The 11127-nt window shown below is 33.9% G+C and overlaps 1 protein-coding gene across 1 annotated transcript; it reads left to right on the forward strand.

The window, feature by feature from the left end:
* The first annotated feature begins 4622 nt into the window (after window positions 1–4622).
* Window positions 4623–10627, forward strand: ccne2 (cyclin E2). Its single transcript, XM_041248776.1, has 12 exons — window positions 4623–4683; window positions 5482–5520; window positions 5640–5712; window positions 5808–5867; window positions 7216–7361; window positions 7527–7662; window positions 7893–8039; window positions 8511–8606; window positions 8816–8950; window positions 9542–9653; window positions 9863–10020; window positions 10442–10627. Exons 2-12 carry the CDS (start codon window positions 5507–5509, stop codon window positions 10547–10549), a joined length of 1185 nt encoding a protein of 394 aa, XP_041104710.1. The 5' UTR covers window positions 4623–4683; window positions 5482–5506; the 3' UTR covers window positions 10550–10627.
* The last annotated feature ends 500 nt before the right edge of the window (window positions 10628–11127 follow it).

The raw sequence follows: 11127 nt of genomic DNA on the forward strand, positions 1-11127 counted from the left end.
TCAAAAAATATTTTTATGTGTATAATATATAAAAAATATATATATATATATATATATATATATATATATATATATATATATATAACATCAATATCAACTTGGTGTATGTGTGATAAATGTGAATGTTTGTATGTGTGTATGGCGTACTCAACATATTAACATGGTATGCATGACTGTGTAAAAATAGTGTCCAGAAAAGTGAAAACAAAAACAAAAGTGTTTCATTCTGTTTTTCATAATCACTTGTTTTTGATTTACAGTAAAACTCAGGGTCAGAATGTTTCAGCTGTACAGTTTATTAAAAAAAAAGATTACTTGACAGCAGTTCAATGTGTAAATAAACCATCCAAATTTCACGTAAGTGTTCTGGTATGAAATGTAGTTGTATTGTGTTTGACATATCACTTGAAAAGCATGTATCTTTATATGTAAATGGAAAAAGATATGTGCATTGGCCTAAGGACTGTGAGAAACCACCGTGGATTTGTTTTTTAAAACTTCTTTGACTGTTAAAATCTGATGAGAGAACATTGTGATATATATATATATATATATATATATATATATATATATATATATATATATATATATATATATATATATATATATATATATATATATATATTAATTATTATACAATAAATTTTTAAAACATAAATACCGCAGAATTATGTTAACAAAAAGTATAACTCACTTTAATTACAGGTTTCTATTTTAAAACTTTTTTTGTATTTCTGTATAGGGATCCAATGATTGAATAATACAGATCTGACTATTTAAACTAGTATCACAGTATTCACCTCCGTTTTTAAGAATGTTTGTTTATTCAGAATACTCAGTGACTTGGGTCTACATTGGAAGGATAGACAGAACACTGTGCCTGTCCAAAAAAAAATATATATATATTACTTGTAAACGTATTAACCAGTGGAGCCCTGATGAAACTGTAAATGTGTTATGCTTCTGTAGCAATGCAGGTATATCTGTGTTGGATTTAAATAAGTAAATTTTGCTTTCAGGGAAACATGTTTTCATTTGGTTAAAGGCACCAAATGCAAAGGTTTCATACTTGCGAAACATGCTCTACACTATTTTAGTGTTTGTTTTTGTTTTTCATTTTGCATGGTTAATATGTATATAGTACTAATCTGTTGTATTATGTATTATTTTAGTGTGTGTGTATATCTATCTATGTATCTATCTGTCTATATAGTGTGTGTATAGAATGGAGCAGGTTACATTTGTTACTAATTTGAAATAGGTTTGTACATTCAGTTCACAGAAATCATGTTTTTATTTTCTCAGTTCTGAATCATTACAGCATTGTTGTAACTTAAGGTCAAAAGAGACACAGGGAATGGAAGACAGCATTCAGAACTGAACAGTTACTATATATTGCTTGAAGGAAACTTTTTTTAGTTGTCTCCTTTTTGTTAGTAAACAGAGATAATTGCCTTTCATTCTGTCATGGACAATGTGCCTTTCTGATTAACAGTTTGATATGACAGTACACCATAATGAAGAACTTGAACTGTCCAAAGGTACAACACATGAAAGCAACATAATCAACTATGCACAAAAGGCAGCTTGTTCCTTGAGTCACTTTTTCTGTACAGCTTTTATATACAACATGTAGCAGATCTTCTTTTATTATTATTATTATTATTGTTAATGTGTGAAGATAATTGAACTGTTTGTAATTGGGCATATCTAGCCAAGTAGTGGACTTTGCTTGATTGACTGTGTTTACCGGAATAATACAGCACTTTGCCAAAAAGTGTAGGGTTGTTTAGCATTAACTGTTATGTATCTACTTGCTGATCTCATTATACCTATTTGTACAGTTAATTAAATTGTGCCATTTGCACTACCTGAAACTTAACATGTAGAAAAGCATTTTTATGATCAGAAAATGTGCAAGCAATTGACATAATCTGTTTCAAAACTGTAATCCTTTAATCATGGTTTGTGTATGTAAACATACATTTATCAATAAATGTACCATTTATAAAAAATACAAAGTTTGATGCATCTGTCCCTTTCTTCCTTGTTCCTACCTAACTTTACCTTTTGGTGCATATTTACTGATAAAACTTGATTGCATAGAAAGAGAAACTAATGGAATTCCTATATCTAATATGCCAGCCACACTCACTTTTAATAAAGCATATCATAATGAAAAAAAAAGAAATCTTGACTATAAAAAGATAAATCATTAAATCATGTAATAGTGGCCAGTAAATATTGATTGTTAAAATAATTAATGAATATAATTGAGTTAACTTAAAGGGGGAAGTTTCATATATCACATTTATCTTGCTTGAATGCTGCTCCCCAGTTAATAACTACTGCATGCACTTTTTTTCTGACTTCAAAACTCCCTTACATGTTTAGCATTATGAGTTTTTTCTCGCTGCCATGAATAAGAGTCACTTGCTTCTCATTCCCAAAATGCAGTGCCATCTACAGTTCTAAATGTGTGCATAAGACAATCTGTACACAAAACCAGAACCAACCACCTACCAAAATCGAAAGAGAGGTATTAAACTAGACAAAATGAGGCTGTTTGACCTGTCTTTCACAGCACCTGCAGTTGTAAGATGTGAAAATAAAGGCTGTGTTTTGAGAATAGGGTTCATACTATGATGCCACTGAATAAGTACAAAAAAATAATATTAAATAGCAATGTCAGATTGCCTGTTTGTTTGTTAAGAGGCTGAGTTCACAGACCAAGATTACAACTCATATTGAATCTAAGGTAACTTTAGGTAGTCGAAGATTAGTGCTAATTGGGATGTGTGAACCCAAACATGGATGTTGTAGAGACTATTTTTTTTTCACGACTAATGTCTGGGCTAACTTTGCTAAGCTGGTCAATGTTTTGTTGTAAAAAGCAATGTGTGGGGTGTATTATCCTGTTGAAACAAAAGGTATGGGCCATTGAGGTGATCTTGTCAGCATACCCCTGGGCTGTTGGCGTCCCCTCAGAAACACGTAACTGTGTCAAAGCATGCATCCCCAGACGCCTGTTACTTTACAGGGACATGAGGATCCCACACTGGTGGCATGGAGTGTGTACTTCCTGTAGTCTGTGCAAAACACATCCAAAAATATCCCTGCCTTACCTGGGGAATCTCTAACTGGCCTGTCTTGAATCACAAGTGTAGTATTGTACTAAAAACAGTTAGCTTGCTACAGACCAGTGAGCATCTTAAGCTAGGGCTCCATTTTGAACCTTCTTTACGATTATCATCTGACAGGGATAGAGTGGAGCCATGTCAGAATTGCATATTTCTCGGGAATCTTTACCATGCAAGTTATTGAATGTGTCATATGCAATTTGTATGTCAACAGTTTTGGATGCACTGTAAGTCACAGTGATCTACTTTTTACCGATGTCTGTAATTTTTTATTTACATTTGTTTGCATATTTAACATATGTGAGATGTTATACAGTAGGCATCATTTTGTTCCTATGGACAAATGCCATTTGTTGGTGTATACTCCTTTACCCCAACCCAGCATACTGAGCCCACCTAGATCCCTCACATATGCAGCACAGAAACTGCGTGAGCTTGAGTTACAAATTGAATGCTTTAGTGCAGCTTTAAAAAAAAAAAAAAAAAAACACACACACATTACCATGTCACTGATTAAAAAGCCAACATTATCATGTTATTATATCATGTGTTACTGTACATTACAGTACATCCCAAAACTATAATTATAATTTCTTACTTTTGTTTTATGCCATTTTCTTATTTTCAGTTACATTGCAAACATTTTCGCTGTCAGCACTAATTGATCCCTCATACAGCAGTCTCTTCAGAGTTGGTGTAAAACAGCTGTTTAACTCCCTTTGTGTAAACAACTAAAGGTAATTTAAAATGTACCAGTCTCAGTTTGAAAAATAATAATACAAAATAAAAAATAAAAATCCCAAAAGGATGTCCAGTTTCGCAAAGCCAATCTACATATCACAGTCTCTGTGTGAAAACAAAGTTTAAATCTTTAGCAAGTTTACAAAAACAAAATACCGAATATCATTTGAATGAACTAACTCTGCTTCCTGCATCCCTAAACATTGGCCACGCAACTCGCTTGTGTCTCTGTTTACATTTTGCAGCGCTCACGTTGTTCCTTCCAAATCGCCTTCTATTGGCTAATCCGCGTCTGTAACTCCTCCTATAGGAGGGCCGAAACAGTTCATACCGACTCCAGGAAAAGCTGCAATAAGATCAACATTACAACACAGAAAAGAAGAACTTTTTTTTTTTTTTTAAACAAAAAAGAATCTTCTGTATAGGCTATTTTTAAACAGTAACATAATTAAGTAACCAGGAAATGAGAAAGGCCATTTTTTGTAAAAAACTAAAAACAAAAAAACAAAAAAAAACTCATTTCCAAAGAGGAGACAGTTTTAGATTAAATCATCTCGTTTAATTTTTTTCTTTTTTTTTTTTTTTTTAAATTAGCATTATTAAGAAACGCGTCTATGCATCACGTTAACAGAAAATATGAAACGCCTGTTTACTATGTGCATTAATAAACTTTGAAAAGCAGTACACGCTGGTATTTGGAGCGGTATCTGGCGCACATGCGCACTAGATGCATGTCCGTGGAATATAAGGCTTGGCGCCGGCGCCAGCTGATATACACTTTATTCATCAGTCAGACCTTCTGGTAAGTAGGGTAGTTGATGGCTCAGGATCTATTATAGTATATACTGTACTTTCTGCTATATTATTTTGAAGATTGTAACGTGTAATTGAATTATTTGTTGTGCAGCAAATTTTTTTTTTTTTTAAATACTGGCGCATTCAGGCAGGGGTTAATGTTTGATGTATATATAATTTAATGAAATGCGTTTGATGTACACCAGATTAAATAATGAGTAGTATTGTTTCATTTGTTAATGTTACTTTTTAAAAATAATGTTACGATCTGTGCATTGCGTAAAACGAACCACTTTTTTTTTTTTGGAGGGACTTGGTTTCTAAACTGAAACTAAGTAGTAGGGTGCAGTAGTTTAACTTATAATGCACCGTAATACTAAGAAACAGTTTTTATTTAAACAGTACAATTCCTTTATTGTGTAAAAAAATTTTTTTACAGTTTTAATTTTATTGTTTTGGTACTTGTCTGGAGGGAAGGCTGGTACGTGACAACTGAGGTCGAATCCTTTTCTTACCCGCGGCTTAGACAAATTGGCGCGGAGCCGGCTTTAATAAAATGTAAAAATATAATGTGTTTAAATAAAAATATCACTTAATATTCTTTTGTTTTGTGTACATTAGTCTGTGGAAAACACATTGCTTTCGCTGTTATTGTAGGAAATGCACCAAAAGTGGCGCTTTACGAAAGTAGCAAGAGCCCTTAAGAGTCTAATCTTTTCTGCTCTGACAGAGTTTACCGCTGTGGCCTAAGTAATTAAAATTCATCTCCGCTTATGTATATTTATATATTCTTTTATGTTATTAGAAGCATACGTCTGTCAACCACGAGGATGTCAAGGCGCAGGTAAGTTCCGCATGAATAAACGAACATATTATTTTTATATATTTAATTACTTGTAGCACGAGCCACCACTTTTATTTTGAAATCCTGGTAAATGAATTGTATTTATTTTAACTTTGCAGTGGCCGTTTACAAGCACAACTTGAAAACACTTGTCCCCAGAAAGAACAAAATGCAAGAAAAAGAAAATCGGAGGTGAGTACCCTACAATGTAAAATACCAGACATTAAAAATGTATCATCATAAAGCCATGTATGAACTGAAACCAAGCATTGTTTGACTTTGTCCAGGAATGCAGCAGGAGAAAGCTAGAAACACACGTCTCCAAAAAACACAGCTATGAGATACAGGTAAGACAAAACCTTAAGAGTTTTTTTTTAAGTTATAGCATAACAAATACAGTAATATTGATTATTACAATACAATTTACCAACGTGAACACATCAGTACACCATTTCAAATTCAAATAAAGTAAACAGTAATTCATTAAGCGGCAGTAATAAAGTGAAGACGGTAAATGCAGTCTGTGGTTTGTACACTGGCCTGGATAGTAGGCATGAAGCTGATTCACTGTAATTGTGTCAGTAGGTTACTCTTTGCGCCTGAAGCAGCAGCTGGTTCCTGCTGGAGTTTGGTCCCTCCCTCCACATCCCTTCATACCCGCCTAAATAATCCTGATCAGATCAAGATTCTTTGTTCACTTTATTTATTTTATAAATAGTGTGAGGGAAACAAATAACTTTAACCAAACTTTTAAAAGCGTTATTGTTTTTACAGTTTATATTAAATTTAACGAAATTTAACGTAAATCTTAACCAAAACCGTTTCAATGAAACAGCTTGTAGAGATACTAATCCTGTACATTGTCAAATCACAAAAAATGGTTTAAGGATGGCATTTATTTTAGTAACTATGTTACAACAATGCTGTTTACAAACATGACGCGTTTGTTTTGAATCATGTATCATCGTATCTCAGTTTGCGCGATTGAATTTGTATTTAAAATAGCGTTCAAATTGTGGCTATACAGAAATGTATTCTGTGCATCAAATTTTAGCTAAAAAAGCTAATTGAGTTCATAGAACTAGAACTGCAATTAAACATGCATCTATCCGATAGACTTTTGCGGTATCATTTTGTAGTTAATTTGATTACATGATGTTAAATAACATCTAAATTATGTTCATATATATAATTTGTTATCAATCCTAAAATTAGGATTAAATCTCGCTGTAAATGCCACTGCCTGGTGGTGAATTACCCAATTTGCTCAAATAATTATACTTTTAAATAGGAGTAATGAATTTTGGCTAGCAAACTTTGCAATTGGTAATCGTTTGTAAATCATGACAAGTGCATAAGGATTGATATATATTGACCATATTTGGGATGTGAACGCATTTTAGTAAAACCTTAGAGGTAAGATGCACAAAACAGACGACTAACTTTCTGTAACAAACTGCTTTTATTTTTCCTTTTGCAAATTTAACAATGTGCAATTAACTGCAAAAAATACTTGAATGTATTGTCATAAAACATTTGGAAGGGTTGGTGAGGGTTTAAAAGTCCTTTTAAATGTTATTTGTACATTAAGAAGACTACAAAAAGTGTTATTGTTAAACTGTACTATATAACATTTTAGGTTGCATATATAATGAGCCCTGTTTTTTTTTGTTTTTTGTTTTTTAAAACCTGCAGAGTCGCTGGGCATCTGGAGGAGTAGTCAGCCCCTGTATGCTCATTGAAACACCTCATAAAGAGATGCAGGTCACAGACTTCTCAGGGTTCACAAAGTACAGATTCAAAAACCTTTTTATAAAACCTTCCCCACTGCCATGCTTCAGGTATGTTTGTTAATATATTCTGCGACTTGAACAGTTTATTTTTAGTACATTTTGTGTAGATTGATTACTCATAGAGCACTGTTTTAGAAATAGACTTTAATTTAACCGTTTAGTAGTTTAGTTATTATCTAGGTTGCATCACGTGCATTGTTTTTTGTATTGCAGCTGGGGGAGTTCAGATGATGTGTGGATAAAAATGCTCAACAAGGAATTGAAGTATGTCCATGACAAAAGCTTCCTGCACCAGCACTCGAAGCTGCAACCAAAAATGAGGACGATTCTTCTCGACTGGCTCCTAGAGGTGCGTTAAACATAACACATCACATATGAGTGATGTTTTGAACAATTTGATTGACATTTTCAGGTGATTGTGAAACCTAAAAGGTTAAGATGTTTAAGCTTTTAACTAAATCCTTTCCAATACGAACACCTTACCTTAATCAGTATTTGGTTAAAAGCTTCTGTACATTAGGGATGGTGTTCTGATGGCTCAACTGCCTTTTCATGAAGCATTTTTTTTTCTTTTTTCAGGTATGTGAGGTGTACACACTTCATCGGGAAACCTTCTACCTGGCTCAGGACTTCTTTGACAGATTTATGCTAACCCAAACGAATATCAACAAGAACAGGCTGCAGCTCATAGGAATTACCTCACTCTTCATTGCTTGCAAAATAGAGGTAAATATAAAGTTTATTCCTTACCTTTAGCCCAAAATACTTTTCATTCACAATACTGCACTGATCTGTGACCACTGTAATGCATTCATGAAAACGGTGTTTGTTAATATGTGTAAAACGTGGTGCTGATGATGCTTTCTTTTTAAATTTTTGTTCATGATTTCTTGGGTGCATTTTTTAAATATATTTCCTTAGGTGAAACACAGAATAGACAACTATGTGTTTAAAACATCTGCATTTTCAACGCATTTGGTTGGCAGTTTTTTCTGTCGATCGATACAAGTTTAATTGTGGTTCTAGTAGTACGAGCTCAAGTCCTGGTAAAGAACATATAATTGCTAATACTTTCTGTTCCTTGTGGCTTAAACTACAGCTGATGGCAAAGACGTGTAGATTCTTTAGGACAGACTGAAAATGTTAACAATTGTGGGTGCACAAAGCCTTTATTTTTCTCACTCTAAATCTCTTTAGGAAATCTACCCTCCAAAACTACACGCGTTAGCCTATGTCACAGATGGTGCCTGTACAGAGAAAGAAATCCTAGACATGGAGTTAATTGTATTAAAGGTATGATATTTGTTTTTGTTTTAGTTAAATTACATCTTCTTTTATAAGAAAGAAAACACAGTGATTAAGTACTTTTTTTTTTTTTGCTCCAGTTCAAAGATTGCAGTACTTCTGTCTTAAAGCATGTCATGTTGGAGACAGCTTTCGCGACAGTGGCTGACTATGTATGTCTGTGTGTATTTATTTATTTATTTATTTATCCCAATCAGGCATTGAACTGGAACCTCTGTCCGGAGACCGCCATCTCTTGGTTGAAACTCTACATTCAAATGGCCTCTTTAAAAGAAGACCCAAATATTTTACTACCTCAGTTTTCTCAGGACACTTTCTTACAGATAGCACAGGTAAATAGCCAACTTGGATTACTTGGTTATAAGAACTTGTATTTGTTCAAGTATATTTTTACGAGGGACCAAAACATCACAATAAATCACACATCTTGTATTTGTTCAGTTGCCTTTGGTTGAAGCCAGTTACGTTCTGGAGGCTTTGCCATTTATTGTGATAGATTTTAAAACACAACTATGCCTCACAGTGGGCAGAGATGAACAGTGCTAAGTGCACATGAGTCAGAAGTCAGTCATGTTAGCACAGCTCTCCAATAAGGGAGTAGGAGGCTTACGCTTATTAGCTAAAATTGACTTGCAGGACCATGTCACTACAGGCCTTTCTGATTAACTATAAGCAAATTGGACATGGACCTCCTGCATTTAAGTCCTAATAGGAGAATTGTCCCGATAAGGCGCATCGTACATTGACATTAACTGTGCTCATTCTTTCTTTTTAAAGTAGCCGCTATGAAACAAAGAAGTTATCACATTAAGTGGCAAAGTCTCTGAAACACTTCACACTATTGTGTATCCCATTGTGTCTATAGTATTTATAATATTGTTGGCATATGTAAATACTGCGTATTAACCTCTTATTTTCTTCAGCTTTTAGATGTATGCATCCTTGATATCAACTCATTAGATTACCAGTATGGAGTATTGGCAGCAGCTGCATTTTTTCACCATACCTCATTAGAAGTGGTTCAGAAAGTATCAGGTAAGAAATTACTAAGTAGTATTTAAAATGTTAATTATGACAACTGTTTAAGAATGTCAGTGTTCACAACCAAACAAACATTTATGTATTTCAGTGTTGTACAAAAATTCCAGCCTAGCTGTTTTAGATAGTCACTTATCCTTATTTTTCACCATAAAGGAGAGAAGGCCAAACACACAAAGTTTATTTTTTATTTATTTACTCCAAAGGGTTAAATTGGGACTCCATTTCAAACTGTGTGAACTGGATGGCTGCTTTTGCTACGACTGTAACAGAAAGCTCTCCTGCTAAGTTGAAAGATTTCCAGAAAATCTCTACAGAGGACAGGCACAACATCCAAACCCACACCAATTACCTGGACATACTGGTAAGTACTTTTGGAACATTAAAAGTCATATTTCTATCCCCTTGCAAATATAATATACATGTAATTACACAAAAGGGTCAAACAAAACTACCACACAACTGAGTTCCTCTTGATTGTCTAATTTTTGCATTTTAGTTTCAAAAGGATGTATTACCACCTTTTTGAGCAAAACCATTTTTTTCAAAGGCTTTGCCCTTTTGCCAGGATTAAGGTGTCCCAGTCTCCAGGAAATCTGACACAGGCACTAAAGATCTACTCTTTCTCATCAATGTAGTCATTTGAAAAATGGCATTCATAGTGACTGTACCCCTCCAATATAGCCCACCATCTGAGTACACCCAGGTCATGTTCTGTGGACAAGACTTGCTTGAACAGCTTGCTTGTAAATGCCTGGATCCTAATTATCCGTCTCTTCTTTTAGAATGAAGCTCACCAGAAGCAGGCAGAAAATCCTATTATGGGACGGGTATCGCCGGTATCGGTGGGAGGAATCTTGACACCACCAAAGAGCACAGAAAAACCTCTTTGAATCTTACATACTACCCATGCAGCAGACTTGTAGTCCAAAACACAAATCAAATTTCAGAAGAAATTAATTATATATATATATATAAAGCTGTTTTAGAAAATGATTCTGGGATTTTTACACTATTTCAGTAACACCTGTTATGTATTCATTTATACTTAGGTAAAGCATACCAAACAGATGGTCCATAAAGTACAGTACAAGTTAGTTTCCGTACCAACAAAGCTTATACAAGGGTATACACTATCCCCTACCCCCAACATATTTCAGCAGGTTTGTGGCCAGTAACAGTGTATTATGTCTTTAACAGTGTTGCTCTGTAAATCCTTGAATGAGATACCTTTAAAAGCTACCGACTATTTTCCTCTCAATTTTGAATTTTACACGAGCCAGGTCTAGGTAATGTTTTAGATACTATTCTTGTGAATTTATGTAATTCCTGGGAAACTTGAAGATATTTTATTTTTGTAATTGTGGGAAGTATGTCTGAGCTTAAAGACAAACTCCTATATTTATACAACTTGTAAATGCTGTGATAAAATGTAATTCCAGCTTGGTTTTTGTTTTTGTAAATGTTTGTT

The sequence above is a fragment of the Polyodon spathula genome, chromosome 4, assembly GCF_017654505.1.
Source record: "Polyodon spathula isolate WHYD16114869_AA chromosome 4, ASM1765450v1, whole genome shotgun sequence".
Taxonomy (NCBI): domain Eukaryota; kingdom Metazoa; phylum Chordata; class Actinopteri; order Acipenseriformes; family Polyodontidae; genus Polyodon; species Polyodon spathula.